Raw genomic sequence first — 19225 nt, 5'->3', positions numbered from 1 at the left:
TGTACTCGATTCATTATTTAAATGAAGTGATGTGGTTAAATTCCTTTCACTTCATTTGAAAATTTAAAACAAAGCAATTTTCTACATTTCCTTTGCAGAATAAGTTTTATTCATATCTTCTTTATTTACACGCACAAAAAAAAACAATTGTAGTGCTAGGCCTAACATCTACATTATTACTGTCCAGTGAATTCTTGACCCTCTCCCTCAGAGGGAGGGTCAGTCAATGTGTCGGGGTGGCTTATTGGTAGAAGATCTCCTTGATTTGAATGGCGTGTGCAACGATATAGATCTCTGGAAAAAAAAAAGAGTATTTGAATTTGTGAAGTGAAGTTAGATTTGTGGTACACTATGTGTTTCTAAATGCAAAAAAGTATGGTTGAGAATGTCTCCATATTTGAGTTGATATGTTACAACCGTCTTCTAGAGAATGAATGCATTTGTCAATATATATAATTGGCCCATGAAGCCATCTTAGTGGGTAACTTAACCAACCAAACCTCAACAGGCCCAAAATTTTAAAAATTTGGTAACAGGGGCTGATCCAGGACTTTGAAATTCAGGGGGACCTGGGCATAGAAATGGCACACTGAGTATTTAAGCTACAGACCCCCTATTGGGCATATATGGAAGCAAATTTAGTGAAACGAAACCCCTAGATGGTCGGAAATGGTACTCTCGCACATAAAATTTGTGATAGATGACACCTCTAGTTGGCAGATGACACTCCCTCCCATGTAGCATGCCTGCAATCATCAAAGTGATTATATATATATCCATTTTTAACTGCAGATTGTTTGATCGATCATAGGGCTAGGTTTTCATTTGCGTTGAGGTTGCATTTTCAGTGTGAATGTGGTGCTTAATTCATATACTTGCGTATTGTTTTATTTTGTATATTTTAAGGGACCAGCTGGCGATCCCACCCTTTGAATCCACCACTGGCTAATTGATGTAATTTAAACTACGATATATATTTGCCAGTTCTTGCAACTTACTTTCCATGCTTTGTCTTCGTTATTACTGGTCTTTGTAACTGACCGTTCGCACAACACAGGTTGCAGATGACATGTCTTGACCTCTGAATTACTGGTTCTACTAATCTTGGCCAATGGCCATCTGTTGAGAAGAAATTATTAGTAGGTAATTATGATGAACGTCATTGAAAGTATGTTATGTTGGTTCAATGAAAAAGTACAAACACTTGCTTGGTACTGTATGTTTATTGCGGTTAAAAAATGATGGTTCGCACAAAACATTTGTAGGTTCTAAGTTCTACACTGATTATGTAGTCAATTTGTAACTTTTTTTAAATGGAAAAACCTTTGCGAAACTTGCCTGCCCTATTCTGTCTCGCTCCTTTGCGAAGAATCACGTAAGAAAACCTCTCTCTTAGTGAATTTGATTTGACCTTGCTCTCTTTGATTGGCTTGTATTCCTGGACACAATTACATGGCTCAATGTTTTCCTTGGTTGATGTGGTTTTTGGACAGCTTAAATCATGCTGACACTGGAGAGGAATAACAGTTAATATTGAAGTTTTAAAGAATTTCAATGTTGGACTACCAGATTCACACATACAAATATAACGTATTACATCAAATTTTTACCTTTAGTACAAACGTGTGAATAAAATCTTAGTAAGTCTGCGTACCACAGCGGTATACACATGCATAATGCGTGGTTTGTACACATCACTTGCATAAACAGTGACAAACAAATTATGTAAAATAAAAGCGTTGATAAGATGTAACAATTTGTCATACTGTACATTGTGTAAATTGTGTATCAATTGCAGCCCATTTATTTTCTCCAGTCAGTCCAGATACCGATTACTTTATTGCTTTTAGGTTACGCTATGCTCCCATAGGGGCCACAGTGCAGTGTCTACCATGAGTGGTATTTTTTCTACTTCAATTTATCCTCACACAAGAAATCGTACAACTTACGGGAGCAAACACATAACCATTCTCAATATCGCCCTCTTTGTCTTTGCCTAAAGGCTTAGCTAAGCCGAGTATCAGATCTCGTGCTTCGTTAACAGTTTTAAAACCCTCTCTCGAACCATTTTCTATGATCACCATAAAGTCGTCTGTCTTTTTCCACAGCCTTCTAACGGTACTTATTCTTTCGGATTTTGTTGGCAAGTCCAGTAAAGAGAATGCTGATATAGCAATGTTGTAGTTTTGCTGTAAAGACCACCATATAAAAAATGTTAATATTATTTTTTTGATCCTGTAGCCAGGGGTTCATAGGCTACAAAGACCAGCAGTAAAATTGCTAGAATACAGGGCAAGCAAATCTACAAGGCGAGAAGGCTTAAAACAATCTTCTTTCAGTAACCACAATCTTTACACCCTGTTTGTGTATCCAGTATGTGATACTTGATATCAAAAAGCGTTTTCCGAATAAATTATTATTATTATTATTATTATTATTATCATGTTTTGTATATCTGTTTTGTAATAGAAAGATTTGTTCCAACTGCAACGGGACTATGCAGGTGATGATCCATCGTGTCATGATTGGTCAAATTACTTACGTTGCATCAGTGGTACCAAGCTTTAACAATACACATGCATGGCTAAAACAATTTACAGTCTCAATTTATCTCTTATACAGTGAACATTTGAAATTCTCCGTTTTAATATTATTAATTATCATTATAGTCTGTCAATTGGTCCTACAATCAATCTTATTTTCTACAATACAACTTAGCAAGCTCCAGTTAACTTTTACAATACTGGATTCTCCGAAAATCTCCAACATCGTGAGCCCTAAATTTGTTTTTACCATTGAAAACGCATTAAAAATACCAACATTTCTGGAAAATCAGAGATATTGAGCAAGGGCGTTGGGTATTAGGAGAGTGGATGATCACTCTTTGAAAATTACCTGAGGTGAAAGTGGAATAAAATGTCGTTGGAAAACATTCTGTACTGTTCGTTCTCTATTTTCATCACCATCTCGTAGTAATGCATCGGCAACAGCGTGCATGTGTTTGGATATATCAATGCACATGTATTCCTTTACCTTGTTATCCCATGTTGCCTCTGCAGCCCTAAAAAAACAGTTAATAATATTTTATAATAATAATAATAATATAATAACTAATTACACAGGCAACACAAGTTAAAATAAGGCGTCTGGTATTAAACGAAAAGCCAATTTACACAGACGAGCAGCAACGGTAATAAAAATGTAGAATCTATGTTATTCTTTTTGACCATTTACACAAAACGCGGAACGGACAGGTGGTTTCCACTTAGAATAGATACAGATTCTACACGGGACAAGCTACGCGATTTTCTGCTTACTGTTACTGCTTGCCTTTACCTATACACTGTACTGTAAAGTGATCGCATGATGGAGTTAGTGTATAAAGTAATAATTTGAACTACTATGTTACTGCTTAGAAAATATTTTGTTTAGTTTGAGAATAATCAATCATTTAAACGCAACATCCGTGAAAGTGTTTAAAATTAAATTAAAGTTGGACAAGTATTGGTCAAATAAGGACTTTAATACCATTCTGGGCTACGAGGCATAACTGATTGTGGGTCACAAGAGGCAAATTATTATGTTATATAGTTACCCACACTCAATAAGTTTGAAGTAGGCAGCCATGAAAGGGCGTAAAGAGAGAGAGAGAGACTGAATAATGGAAGTGACTATAGCAAATCCTGAAGTGACTACTGCTACTGCTACTACTACTACTATTAAAGTGTGTGTTAAAACATAGAAATGAAAAAATTGCAATCCAAAACCCTTCATTTTGTCATGTAAGGATAAAATTTAAAAATACTGTGCCATGGCGATTACCAAATTTCTGTTTCGCGGATGCATACCCAGCCAGTCTTTAGTCGCGTGCAACGAGACTCTACGTCGGTCGTTTGGTCACTGCAGCCATGTATATGGCCTTGTTTTTACAAATGTTTTGTGTGCTTTTGATGAAAATGATCATAATTTTTATATACTGTGGATGAAGTATTGAAAACTCCACTAAGCAATTCAACCTTTAGTGCTGAGTAATTTCACTTACCAAACACTCGTACATAATCCTGAACCGAAGTCAAGTATAGCCTCTGGGAAAAAATCTGGCTCTCTCTGTTTTATCTGAAATCATAAATATATGTATTTTATAATATTTAGTAACTTAGTAGTGACTTACAGCCTACAGTAACTGGGCTGAATTGCGCACAGTGTGTAACTTTCTTCTCCACTATTAGGGTCCCTTCGTGTCAAGTGCTGCCATAAACGCCGCCTGTTCGTTTGTCCACAACGACAGGACCTGAATGAACCCAGTACTTCCGAAAGATGAACTGGGTTCTTTAGAGTGCACAAGCCAGATATGTACACTGGACCTCCAGTCCTTATCCGAGAAGACTTGTTCTACTACCAGAACAATGGTCAAAGGGTGACTCGAACCTGTGCCAATTGTATATAGCTACGGTATGGTTTGAAGCGCCTGTCTTAACCACGTCTTTTTGCGATACAGTTACAGATAGAAATATTGCTGTGGGTGTCTTTGTCTTTCTTGAAATGTTGCTAAAGAGTGGGTGTGCCAAGCTATTGTTTCAACTGACAAACCTCATTGAATGCCCTGTATATAGCAGCATAATTGGCGGCAAATCTTCCCATCAGATAAGCAACACTAACCATTTCATTGTAACTAAATTTAAATAAACAGTAACAGTTTTATTAGCATTAGAACCTAAGAAAGCCCAAACATATTTGCAATGTACCACTACTCCAAAAAAAAAATTGTGATTATCGAGTCTAAAAGTCATTCTGTACATGCTCATATATTTCTGAGCATCGGCAGAATAACTTTCAACTCAATAGGCATTACTCGTTGGCCTCTCTCCACCCACGTGTTTAAATAGGTACTTGGTGGTAAGGTCGAAACACAATTGCGCTGATTACTAGCTGCATAAATATGGGAGTATTTTTCCAGACATGTTTGATCGAAAATATGACGGGGTAATATATAAGAGTATTATTTTTAGTCTAGCATATTAACAACTTACGTTATTGTTTGCCAGTGGTATATGCTCCTTTTTAACTTGTTCATCACAATTGTTTTTCGTTTCTTTATATCTTTTGGTCTGTCAGGTATATAATCGCTGTTGCCTGTAGTAATAGTTAAAAAAACAATTGAAAAACTCACATCTGGAAAATGGAGTAAAAAACATGATGATGTGTCTATTATTTTAAATTTTCGCCTAAAGAAATCTAACAATATCCCAGAAATGATTACTTAAATAAAAATAACAATTAACATAATGTTTCAATCCAATAACATGTTATTTTATTTTCATTTTCTAGAAGGGAATTATTTTTATTTTTAAGAATAAATAAATTAAATTTGTTTTATTTATATGAATTAAAAAATGAGAAACATACCAATATTACAAGATGGATAAACCTATAAAAATAGGATTGAACCTTGTACACTGCAGTAGATCAGGATTGAACCCTGACACTAGGTCAGGATTGAACCCTGGCCAATTGAATTGGAAGGCAAGCAGATTAACCACAAAGCTACAGCTACAAAAAATAGTTTAGATATTTTCCTAAAAATAAAATGGTTTGGTTTACTGTTTGTGGCAAATTCGTTTTCAGGTTTGATGGCGTGCTTGCGTAGTTCCGTGTCTTCTACTGGACGCTTTCTGCTGGCCAAGTAATTCACCAGAAATTGAGTTTGATCTTTTAATTCATGGACAGGATATTCTAAAAATAGGTTAAAAAATGTCACATTACATTTGATCTAGATGCCTTCAAATTATTAAAATTTCAAATCCCTTCTCTAACTTAATGTACTGCATTTATTATTAATTTTGTCTATAATTATTTATAATTTAATTAAATTTCTTTACATTTTAGATAGGCCTAATGATCCTACTACATTTTTTAAATGTTTAGTCAATCTAATAATTTATTTTGTATAACTTCTTAATATAATATTGATTGGTTACATACTTGCTAATAAAACTGAAATGCTCAGTTCTTGCAGTGAGACGGCTAATTGTACATTGCGACATTTAGTCAAGCTAATTATGTAAGGGTGTGTGGTGCAGTGTGTTGGACTACTAATCGAGAGATCGCGGTTCGAATCCAACTCTGCCGCATTGCTTGTATCCTTACTTTCATTACGTTTGCCTCGCTCCACCCAGGTTATAAATGGGTACCCAGTTAGATACAACTAAATTAAATTGATTACTAGCTGCATTAAATTGATTACTAGCTGCATTAAATTGATTACTAACTGCATTAAATTGATTACTAACTGCATTAAATTGATTACTAGCTGCATTAAATTGATTACTAGCTGCATTAAATTGATTACTAACTGCATTAAATTGATTACTAGCTGCATTAAATTGATTACTAACTGCATTAAATTGATTACTAACTGCATTAAATTGATTACTAACTGCATTAAATTGATTACTAACTGCATTAAATTGATTACTAACTGCATTAAATTGATTACTAACTGCATTAAATTGATTACTAGCTGCATTAAATTGATTACTAGCTGCATTAAATTGATTACTAACTGCATTAAATTGATTACTAGCTGCATTAAATTGATTACTAACTGCATTAAATTGATTACTAACTGCATTAAATTGATTACTAGCTGCATTAAATTGATTACTAGCTGCATTAAATTGATTACTAGCTGCATTAAATTGATTACTAGCTGCATTAAATTGATTACTAGCTGCATTAAATTGATTACTAGCTGCATTAAATTGATTACTAGCTGCATTAAATTGATTACTAACTGCATTAAATTGATTACTAACTGCATTAAATTGATTACTAGCTGCATTAAATTGATTACTAACTGCATTAAATTGATTACTAGCTGCATTAAATTGATTACTAGCTGCATTAAATTGATTACTAGCTGCATTAAATTGATTACTAGCTGCATTAAATTGATTACTAGCTGCATTAAATTGATTACTAACTGCATTAAATTGATTACTAGCTGCATTAAATTGATTACTAACTGCATTAAATTGATTACTAGCTGCATTAAATTGATTACTAACTGCATTAAATTGATTACTAGCTGCATTAAATTGATTACTAACTGCATTATGGGAGTATGTTTCCATACGTGTTTGATGCAAAAAATGACTGGGGTAATAATGTTCAGCGGTTAGAGGTTTCACAACATTAGGCGCTATATAAATCCAGGATATTATTATTTATTAATTTGTTATATTTATTTACCTCCGCCAAGGAGGTATATGTAATCGGTAGCGTGTGTTTGTTTGTTTGTTTGTTAGTAGGATTACTCAAAAAGTAATTACAAGATCTTTACCAAAATGAATAGACAGATAGATATGTGGTCAAGGACCATTCAATTAAATTTTGGGACCATTTGGGACCACAGTCCCAATTCTGGACCACTTTTTAGTATACTTTTTCAGACCTGCTAGTGTTAAAAGATAGGACAGAATTTTTCAAAAGCCGGCGAGCAGTTTTAAAGTAACAAGTAAACTGAAATTGCATTTTCTCGAGAACTACTTGTCCAAAAAACTTCATTTTTTAACAAGAGGCAAGAGTTATAATCTGTGATTTGTAATTTTAAAACATAATTTGATTTAATGTGCACGTTTTTTGATGCGAGTAGTTTAAAAAACCTATTTCTTTTCAAATTCACTCGTTTGATTTTCGCGTTGCTGTTCTATTGTTAGTCAACTGAAGCTATTGTTGTTAATTGAAAGGCTTGTTACATAACCATTACACCAAACTCGCATACACATGCTTGTAATGAAATTAGCCTAAATCAGAAACAGCATTAAGACACACACAAATATATATATATATATCTTTTTTTACCGGAGAAATCTTATGTAGGAGAATTTTACAGTAGGTGGAGGTATGCACTCTCAGAGTGGCTTTCTAGTTTTGTATATCTTCTTAAAGAATTAATATGAGTATTGATAGTTTAAACATTTATTTAAATACATACTTGCTAATAAAACTGTAATGCTTTCCTGAAGTGACACTGGTAACTGTACATTGCGACATTTTAGTATGCCTGGGTGCTTGCGGTGTACAAATGTTGATGAATTTGTATCCACATTTTCATCCATAGTTGTTTGGTGCTTTTTAACAGTAACCTAGTTGGTTGATAAGGAATGTTATTTTCTTAACTTTTTTTTTAAAGGATTATTCAAATGTGCAAATAATATTTCAATTTTATTAAATAGATTTTAATATTATAAAATGTTAACAATGAAAAATGAAGATTAATAAATCAGACTTTGAATATGCCATTTGGCAGTTACTTAATACTTGTAGAAAAAAATATTAAAAAAACTAAATACATACAAAATGTAAACATGGAGAAATAATTATTACTACATGATCCAAAAATTCACTGTCTGAAAATTTATTTTTTGCATTAAATTACAGGGTTTTTTCTCAGGAAAATAATTGTCTTTTTTCAACAATAAAACAACTTTTGGTCCAAGTGAATAAAATAACTATTATTATACAGTATGTGACATGTGTAAAATCAATGGCATATTCAACAAAAAAAAATGTTTAACTATTATTTTTTTGTGGGGAGAATAATTAAATATCTTTTAAGCAATAAAATGTAAAGTACAATGATACAACTATCTATAAACTCAAACTATTGATTAGAACTAGAGAATAATAATTGTGGCCCCTGGGATCAAGTTATTTTTATGCAAATTAAAGGCCATCAGTTCTAAACAAGCTTCTCTCAACTCTTTAGTCTTATTCAACTTCTGGACATGTGGTGGACGGGTGTTTGTTCTGTCTGTCATGTGGTAAGTTAGGTTGTTTTATCTATCAATAAGGAAAACAGGAGTTGTGTGCATGTTGAACTTTCCTTATTTAACCATATACAGTAATGCGAACATACCAAAATAACAATTTAATTTAGGCCTACTACACTGGCGTAAGACCGTAATCATAGTAATAGTAAAGGCGGCATGGAAGCCACCAAAAAGCCTAGCTAGACATCATCATCGATAGGCTAGAGCGAACGAGGGAGCGTAACAAATATAGGCTAGTACTAGGCCTAGGCCTATACCTAATATTAACAAATATATATATATTCAATTGTAGGTTAACTTACTGCTGTAGAATATCTATTGATATTACAAATGTATTTTTTAAATAAATTTAGCCTACTTAGTCGTGGATAAGAGAACAACACGACTGAAAAATAAGTCATGTCTTTTATACAGGAGGCTGCCATTGTTGTTATAGTGGTTTCCAGGTTGTCAATAAATTTTGTCCATTTCTTTCACTGGCTGCATTGAGAACATTTCAGCCTAAAATCATTGTCGGTGGTTGTATTAAGTCAAGAACGTAAAATGCCAAATAAATATAAATTTTAACAGGCACATGACTAATATTTATATGATTCTTTTTCCTTGGCATCCTTGTTTTATTTTGGTATTTTTATTTTTGCCAATTTTAATTGTATGTCTGTGATATTTTATGTACTGATGCCGAAATAAATCAAATCAAAAAATCAAATCATTCGATGGCATAATGCGTTTCATTCACAACAAATGCAGACTTTATTAATAGGCCTACTAATCACAACAAAAAAAGAATGTAGCGTAGCTATCGGTACTCCATACCAAATACCGGAATCACAACCAAAATAAAGTGCGACTGATTGATTTAAACCGAAATCCAAATGAAACAATGTACACTGTGGAATAAATTTCATACAATCCATAATTTGTTTTTTTTATAATTTTATTATAACATTGATTCAATTCAAAAGTTTAAAACTTATAAAAACGTCAATAAAATAAACATAATTACATTTTATTCACCATATCAGTGAGATGGAAAAATTGTATAAAACTACTGTATAAAGAGATAATGCTGTATATACATTTTGAAAATATATTGCATATTAAATTAAACAATTTTGGTAAACTTAATGCATATAATGTAAAAATGATATTGCAAATGTTATAAAATATTACATAAATATTTCAATTAAATTTCATAAATATTTTAAAATTATAAGTATATAATGATATAAAAATTATTTTCATTATATTAACATTTATAATAAGATTTTGGTAAATTTAATGCATCTTAAAATACTAATATGTTATCAAATAATACATAAATATTTCAATTAAAATTTATAAATATATTAAAGTGTAAATTATTTTCATTATTAATAAAAATTAAATTACAAAACATTGTTAATTGTAACATATCTAATATATATATTATAGTAAATATGATGTAGAGATTAATTTAATTAACCATGTGCAATTTATAATGCAAAGTCTAACACAGACATTAATACAGTATTTGAACATTTAAAATACAACTGTACAGAATATACATACTGTACTATTTTTGTGCATAGAAACATGAGAGCAGTGAATATAACTTGAATTCTTACAAAACAAATAAGCAGACTAAATTGTTATTTTTTTATATTTATATTTTTTTTGTTGAAAATTTGAATCACAAAAATGTATTCTTAAAAAGTGTATACAAATTGTTATTAAATTTTGTGTTCAGAATTTTTTTTAAAACAAATAACTATTGATTTATTAAAAAATTAATATTACTTTAAAACAACTACAAATACAATAGGGTATATTAAATTTTAAAACTATTGCAAATATAATGAAAATAATATTGCAAATATAATGAAAATAATATTGCAAATGTTACCATTTTATATTAAAATAGTACATAAATATTTCAATTAAAAATCATAAAAATTCATCGAAAATTAAAATAGGACCTATATATATGATATATTATTTATTTTTATGTGTGTACATAAATAGGTTATAAATAGTATATTATGTAATAAATAATCATATTTATATTGGAATGCAATACGTTGGAAAATAATGCATAAACAGACACAAAGGTACAACATTGACGATATGTATCATATTTTTATGTTAATATATATATTTATATTTTTATGTTAATACGGTTATATTAATATAATAGGGATTTAAACAGTATTAAAAAAAAAGTGTCAAAATACAAAATGTATACAAATTTAAAAATTCGAACCCGAGTGTTTATCAATTAAAATCATGTGCGTACAACAAACACATTAAAATTTCAGTCATGTTATTGTTTGAAGATGTAATGAAAGATGGTGCTGTTTTGTTAAATGGAAAATCGTACAATTAAGAGTTGAATAACGCGCACGCCGTCTTCATTTGTAAAGCAGAGAACATGTGTGAATACAACAATATCGTTTCCTACGTGGACGCAACGCAAAGATGTAAACAGACCGCAAGTAACTTAACCAATCCTGATGGTTCAAACTACGTCTTTGCGTTGCATGCAAGTGAGAACCAAACTTCTCTTGCAAGTTGCAATTCTTTTATTTTATTTTTACTGAAAATGTTATTATAGTCATTTACTTTTTTTTCTTGAAATCCCAAATCTTGGTTCTAAAACAAGGGAAAATTTGGCCCTCGTTCAATCGTTATTGTGCCATAGAATTCAGGCTGTGACACTTTGATAACACCCTTTTCACACAGCACTGAAAAAGAAAAAATAAATAATTGAACATAAAGTAGGTGTATACTATTTTTACTTAACTAGGGTCGTATACGCGTACTGTACATTATATAACACCTAAATAAATTGCTGTCATTTGATTGGACGATTGTTGGTCCATGGTAACAAGTAAGTGCCCTATTAATTTCTCCACATAGCGCAGGCAGTGTATTACGATTTTTATCGGGTGAAGCCCGGACAGCACGACCTTAACGACAGCACAATAACAATGCATTGCTCCAAAGGCTTTACTGTACACATGCTCCAGTGATGCCCCATAACAACAAGATAATTTTCTCACTCGGCTGTCACCTCGTGAAAATACAACTTTTACCTTTGAAATTATTTATACCATCACACTCATAAACATTCACTATTTGTATAATATTTTTATAGTATAATATATTTTTTCTACAGCTCACTATGTCGGTCGGTCTGTCGGTAAACACTAACTTCAGCACGCAACTAAAAAATGGAGCTGAATATGTAAATCTACATTCTACTCAACAAAATAGACCTGAACCCAGGAACCACAAACCAAAATTGCTTGTGGGGTGTGGCTAAATCAACTGCATATCTAAACTTACCTAAGCAGACATAGAACATTCTCGCCACTGCCTGTCTGTAAGTAGTATAAGGGCACAGTTCAAGGAATGTTACCGACCCATCTTCCATCAGGTTACTAATGTCTCTGAATTTAAAAATTGTGGTAAACATATATTTTAAAATGATAATACTGTAGTTTAATTCAACTTTGTAAAAAGTATATGCTTCTATAGCGACATTGTCTCTTGTAACACGTGCCTTCTATATTGTAACATACAGTATTACTTATTAAGACTTACCTTGCGAAAGATTGTTCTGAACCGTTCAAAAGGTCTGCTAAAGCTATTTTCTCTTCATGAACTGTTACTGTGTCCAGTTCTCTAATATCCCTCTGTCCATATCTAATATCGTCCAATTCTATCTGTTGCTCCGGTACAAGTTCTATTGGGACTTCGTCACTACTACTGTAAGGGTTTATTGGATATAGATTAATTTGAAATTAAGAATAATAAATAATAATAATAATAATAAATTAAATTTATAAAGCGCTTCAAAATGACAGAAACAAACTCTAAGCGCTGTACATGAAAAAAACATAAACATCAGCTTAATTTAAAACAATCAATACCAACAATTTAAAAATTACACAATAAAAAAAGACATAAATAATAACCGAGAACAGTCTTAAAACCACATAATGATTTGCACCATTGGACATGAGACATAATGCTGCACCATCTCAAAAAATTTATTTGATTATTTTAAAATTCTAAACAGCAACAAAATACAAAATATTATTAATAGCACTAGAATATATTAATAGGTTGTAATAATAAATACCAACAAATAGTTAAGATATTTTATAATATTTTTTATGTCTTTGGCACATGTGGCCAAGCGTTCACCGGGTAACCTCCTACTCTTTTTGAATGATGAACTGGGTTCTTTAGTGCAAAGGGTTTTCCTTATCTGAGTGGACTTGTTCTACCACCTAAACTAGGAGCGAGTCGGCCTAGAACCCATGCCATATTGTTGGTTCTTTAGGTACAGTGAACGGCGCACCTACCTTAACCTCTCGGCCATTGATTCGTTGATAAACCTAGAGCATGAGCAGCCCAATGCAACTACTTAGCATTGGAGCATGAGGTTACAGTATACCTCTATCTATGGTTGAAGGGCCTCTTAGGAGTGCTAAACAAGAGGCCTTGGCCACTGTGTTATGCCGCTGCATATACAATAGACTATGAAACATCTGGTAGGCTAGTGATAATAAATTTGTTATGAAAAAATATATTGCATAAAATCGGAAAATCAGTTTTGTGTTTCTCACCTGCCTAGTTCTCTCCCTGTTTCCCCTAAAATGTGTTCTGGAATTGGATCAAATTCTGTTTGTTGTTGTTCCGCCATTTCAAGTTCCCTTGGTACTTCTTCAATACTGTTGGTGGTCAGTGGTCTTGCAAGACTAGATGAGAATCTAGATAAAGAATATTTGATTTATGCAATAGTTACAATTAAAAAATTTAAAATCTCACTAGTAACAACGATCAAATAGTTTTTAAAGATGTACTGTACTGTCCCCATGAAAAAACATTTAAAAAAAATGTTTTGTTGAATATGGTTTTGTCACAAAAAAATCCTCCTAGTGGAAAATAGGCTTTAAACAGGCTTGTGGTCTATTATGTGATGTCTCTATCCTTAGATCATGTTTTTAAATACCTACCTGTCAGCATCTCGCTCTCTTGTTTCTGATAGTGAAGTTAAATCTGAAAGAAAGGCATAATATTTCATATTTGTTATACTGTAGGCCTATATAGACTTTGTTTTTTTACACAGTCAATAAAAAAGAATTTATGATTTAATAGGTATATCAGATATTTAATAATCTTATTTTTTCCTGAGATTCAGTACTTGTGGTGTGCCAGAGTATTTCAGTAATACAGTTACTCTCCCAATATCGGACTCTGTCTCTGAAAACCAGAAACTCTCCCAGTCCCAATACCAGACTTTTCTTGTATGATGCCCAAATTCATTTTTAACATAAAAAAACACATTCCCAATGCCAGACATTCCGGAAAACAGACATATTTGTTCGCTAGCCCAAAGGTGTCTGGTACTGTTGACTGTATAACACTTTTGGATGTAGTGAGAGAAACTGTGTTATACTTACCAGTTAATAGGAGACTTCTACTTTCCGTCATGGTGCGTCTTATTCTCTCTATATCAGATAATTCCTGGAGAAAAACCATTAGAATTGGTTAACATAGAAATAGTCCTCGGAAGCCATGTTTGTAAAATGCCGGTATAGATGCGTGCATTTTATCATCACTTATATAATTATGGACAAAATTGAAATATAAATAGTATATACATACTTTCAATGCGAAGCGTCGAGGTATTTCCAACTCATAAATTGTGTCCGACAAAATGGTATTTGAGACTAGCGGCTATCCTTACGACTATCAATAGTGTACGCGCAATCAACGTTTGTTAAAGAAAAGACAGTTGGATCTAAGTGGTGCTCAGGCAACCATACGTTAGCCCTGGGTTAAAAACTCACCATCGTTTTTTTATCACCATTGCCTAGAGGATATTTTTTATTATGTATCAAGGGCTGGAGGCCTAAGAAAGAGGGCTGGCAGCCTAAAAAGAGGGCTGTAGGCCCAAGAAAGAGGGCTAGAGGCAAGAAAGAGGGCTGGAAGCCTAAAAAGAGGGCTGTAGGCCCAAGAAAGAGGGCTAGAGGCAATTAAGAGGGCTGGAAGCCTAAAAAGAGGGCTGTAGGTCCAAGAAAGAGGGCTGGAAGCCTAAAAAGAGGGCTGTAGGTCCAAGAAAGAGGGCTAGAGGCAAGAAAGAGGGCTGGAAACCTAAAAAGAGGGCTGTAGGTCCAAGAAAGAAGGCTAGAGGCAAGAAAGAGGGCTGGAAGCCTAAAAAGAGGGCTGTAGGTCCAAGAAAGAGGGCTAGAGGCAAGAAAGAGGGCTGGAAGCCTAAAAAGAGGGCTGGCCCAAGAAAGAGGGCTAGAGGCAAAAAAGAGGGCTGGAAGCCTAAAAAGAGGGCTGTAGGTCCAAGAAAGAGGGCTAGAGGCAAGAAAGAGGGCCGAAAGTCTATTGTTCTCAGGGCTGTATGGAATCAAGAATTATAGCCTTCAGGACTACTACAACTCGTAATAATCATGGCATAAAGAAATTGCCTTACTCTGGTGTTATCCTCATCACTAGCCATTTCTCTGAGGTAGATGGTACTCCAGATTTGGTTCTCGTATTCTGACGGACTTTCGTAGTCACATGGTACAGCATGTCTTTTCCATATTGCCATCATTGGTTTGCTTTTTCGCATACCTACAGAAAGTATACAATGAATGCTTTTAATGAGTTGAATGGATATTCTTATGAGTTTCTATTTAATCCGGAAATAAATTTAATACATTTTAACTAGATTATTAAAATTATTTACAAATGCTACATTTTGTTGTTTGTTGTTATTATTTTGAATGTTGCACAAGGATAACCCACTAAAAGCCAATTTACAAGCGGTAACGGTAATAAAAATATAGAATCTATGTTATTTTTACACAAAATTTGGCGCGGACTTGTTTCTGGTAGGGTCCTTCTGTCTTGTCAATTTGGCAGTACACCAGAGACGATCTACTCTTTCTTTAAACATGCACATGATTGCGCCATATTTAACACAGGACCAATGGCTTAATATATCATTCAAAAAGTGGTACGCTATCAACACATATTAAAATCTCAAATTTAACATGTGGAGATCGATAATGTACCGAACCATGTACCGAAGAAAACCTATACTTGTTACAATGGTTTTTAAAAATTAGGCCTATAAAAAATATAAACTATAAAAGGCATTTTTCATGATTTAAAAATATATATATGAATATAAAAATGGAAACTTCAAATACAATTACAAGAAAAAGGCAAGGCAAAAAATCACAATAAATATATACATATAAAAGTTACTGTACCGAATTAGCAAAAAATAGGGCCGACACTAGAACACCCCTGAGTTTTGACATTCAGGACTTACCAACTCTAGTTGGAAGATTGAACAGCTCTCTGGCACTTGGATGTTTTGGTATTGATATTATCTATGGAAACAATGAAAAATGAATTATTGCAATGGATAAGTATGTGTAGGATCAAAACATAGTACAATCCTAGAATAAATTGCATACTGTATTTATTCAAATAAACGCTCTGGAACTTATTTTTCAGGAGGGTTTTTGGGGGGTGAGGATGTTTATTTATTTGGGTGTAATAATGGTAACATTTAACTACTAGAAGTAGTTAAAGATGTATTGGTCCCCAAAAACATGAAAAATGAAATGAAGATTAATTAAATCAGACTTTGTTATAAATAAATAAAGTTAATCACTTCCGTAGAAAAAAAAACACCCAAAAAATAATGTTTTCACTTATAAAATAACCTAATAAATGGCTAAATTCAACCAAAAATCCATTGACTGGCACGCAGCCAATTTGACCACTTTTTGCTTTAAATTACAGTTTTTTCAGGTAAATAAATTGTTTTTAGATCCAAATTTTGGTCAAAGTGAATAACTATTATGTGACAATAAAATGGCATATTAAAAAAAAAAAAATTGGAAAAAATTATTTTTCAGGGGAACAATACATCTTTAAGCCAAATGATGCCAATATACAGTATAATATCTTACATCATTCTTTTTACATAGGTCACCTGATGTGGCCATGTTATGCCTCATGTCTGTCTTATGCAGCTGGGTCTCCTGGTCCACAAACAGACTCCTCTTCCGTCTTCGTACCACTGGAGGAATAATCTCGACAATTGGAGACAGTTCCAAATTAGGAGGTGCCACAGCCTATTGAAATGAAACATTTTTAGAAAAAAATGTTTATTCATTATTTAATAACTCTATCCAAAGAAATACATGGCTGCAGTCGCGTTCACAAATTTGAGTTGGTGTTTACCAACCGACCGACATAGTGAGCATAAGTATAGTAAGTAACAAAGGATCTTTATATCTTGCGGTTCTACATCTGATAGATCTATACAGATCATTTTTCTCGGAGCGCATTGTTTAAGTCTTTGAGTGTTTGAGTCTTTCTGAATATTAATGCAAGCCACACCAGCTGCTTGGTTTTAGATATTCTAATTTATAATTTTATTTTCCATGTTAGGGACAGATTTAAAGTTTAGCATATTGTCCCAATTTATTCAACTAACCTTATCAGTCCGAGGTGTTTCTTCAGGTGGTGGCCTAGGGACAATCTGCTCTATATCATCCAACTGTGTGACCCTTAACGGTATGTCGTCTGTAATAGATGCAATTTCGTTTACACTCGGGAAATTTGGTGAATGCACAACGTCATCTGGTGGTAGAATGGGTTCTGGTTCTGGTAGTCCTCTCTTTCTTTTTCGGTCCCTGGTTTTTCTTTGATGATCACGAGAAAGGGACAATTGTCCGGTTTCTTCTTCGACAAGCATGATGCCTTCTCTATAATAGAAATCATTGCATTATCAAACATCAACAAACGACGTTATATAAATAAACTAATAAGGTAATAGGCTGTGGCACTCCATGAACAAAAACCCCACAAGGACTGGCATTTATTGCTTAAAGTCAAGATAGAGAAGTGCTTAAGTCAAAATTTATTAAACCTGCAGTTCTTTTTAACTTTTATGGAACAAACAATTTAAAACATTTTAACTTTTAATGTAGGCCAGAATATATAGTTACAGTAGAATTTTCCTGTGAAACTGTAATGTTGGACAATATTTTTGTCAATCAATTGGGCATCCTTCAGTCTATATGGAGTTCAGGGACATCCCTATTAAGGGGACTTTTTGTTGGGTGTCCCCTAGGATCATCTATATTATTATCCTTTGTCATTGAATATTTAAATATTCATGTGTGTTTTATATTTTATCAATATATTGATATATTATATATTATAAAACACCAATCAATCATCAAAAAACATGGTAATAAAAAATTATTTATTTACTCTCTCTCCTCATCGGTTTCTAGTCTGTTAATTGCTGCCGTCACTTGATGCATCACTTCTGCGAAAGCCGGATCCTGGGCTATTTCCTCTTCTACTGGAACCTGTAAAACAACATTACCAACTTTAAAATAATATTAACAAGCTTATCTACAAGCAAGCACTACGATTCATTCTGATATATTTAACGGTACTTCCATCTACTAAAAAAAGTGAACATAATTACTTGGATAGTCTCCATATCGGAGACATCCTCTCTCAACGTTATCAAGTCTGGAGGCGACAGGTGAGGTGGAATAGCATCCGGCTGTCTTCTACCTGGACTCTCATCAGTAGATGTAGCACTGGGAAGCAGAATATCCTACAGTATGTACACAAAATAATGTATGGAATATATGAATATATGTAAAAATCATAGATAAGAATTATTTCTTTAGGCCTACTCTATTGTATAATATCCTTAATAACTATCATATTTCCACCCTTTCAAAGGTATTTTGTTAGTGCCATATCCAGCCATCAGTGACTGATCCATTTGGAGGTCCATGGCCTAAAAATCGTAAAAGTGATAAACCTGATGTTCCTTGTTCTATCTTTTGCGTATGGTATTTTTCGAGAGCCCAGACCTTTTTTTTTATGAATTTCTCACTTCGGCCAAATTTACTTATTTTTAATACCAAATCTTCTATCTGATATCATTTCGGTCGCCAAAATGTATAACTTTTATAATTTACTCGCATTTTCTTTAGTGATGGTGGCTGAATTGAATGAACGGCGGCCAATATGCACTGTACCATTCTTTCCTGCTCATACTGTAGTCATGATAAAGTGATAATAATGATAATGAGCTATACCTGTTCAGGGATGGTGATTGGTAGTGAAATATGTTGTAAATTTCCGAATGTTTGATCCCTGCTACCTTCAGGAATTGTGTGCCTTTCCCTGTTTATTCATAATAAAGGAAAGGAAGAAATTTACAGACTGGGTAGGAGGTGGTTTGCTTCAAACAGTACAGTACATAGCATATTGTCGCCGTCTGTATGTTTTCTTCTCATGCACCCTCTGTTGAGGCATACTTTATAAATCAAATTTGTAATCTATAATAATAA

General features: G+C 33.1%; 2 protein-coding genes across 3 annotated transcripts; both read right to left on the bottom strand.

Moving 5' to 3' along the window:
• Positions 1-95: 95 nt before the first annotated feature.
• On the bottom strand, positions 96-9276 carry LOC140056578 (ribosome assembly protein METTL17, mitochondrial-like). Of its 2 annotated transcripts, XM_072102000.1 has the most exons (11): positions 9137-9275; positions 7997-8147; positions 5602-5733; positions 5031-5133; positions 4591-4672; positions 4043-4116; positions 2896-3061; positions 1950-2189; positions 1339-1510; positions 999-1119; positions 96-294 (listed from the first exon to the last, which is right to left on the bottom strand). In XM_072102000.1, the coding sequence occupies exons 1-11, from the start codon at positions 9257-9259 to the stop codon at positions 177-179; spliced, it is 1482 nt and encodes a 493-aa protein (XP_071958101.1). In that variant the 5' UTR covers positions 9260-9275; the 3' UTR covers positions 96-176. The 2 variants fall into 2 exon arrangements, with proteins under 2 accessions (XP_071958101.1, XP_071958102.1); XM_072102001.1 differs by lacking the exon at positions 1950-2189 and having other exon boundaries at positions 9137-9276.
• Positions 9277-11010: 1734 nt separating this feature from the next.
• Positions 11011-18913, bottom strand: LOC140057632 (uncharacterized). The gene is made up of 13 exons (XM_072103349.1): positions 18851-18913; positions 18343-18477; positions 18120-18220; positions 17338-17608; positions 16793-16972; positions 16159-16219; positions 15310-15452; positions 14288-14351; positions 13841-13883; positions 13451-13594; positions 12420-12584; positions 12162-12265; positions 11011-11557 (listed from the first exon to the last, which is right to left on the bottom strand). The coding sequence occupies exons 1-13, from the start codon at positions 18911-18913 to the stop codon at positions 11466-11468; spliced, it is 1566 nt and encodes a 521-aa protein (XP_071959450.1). The 3' UTR covers positions 11011-11465.
• Between the last annotated feature and the right edge of the window lie 312 nt (positions 18914-19225).

Source organism: Antedon mediterranea, chromosome 8 (genome assembly GCF_964355755.1).
Source record: "Antedon mediterranea chromosome 8, ecAntMedi1.1, whole genome shotgun sequence".
In the NCBI taxonomy this organism is placed as follows: domain Eukaryota; kingdom Metazoa; phylum Echinodermata; class Crinoidea; order Comatulida; family Antedonidae; genus Antedon; species Antedon mediterranea.
This window is presented reverse-complemented; position numbering and strand designations above follow the sequence as displayed.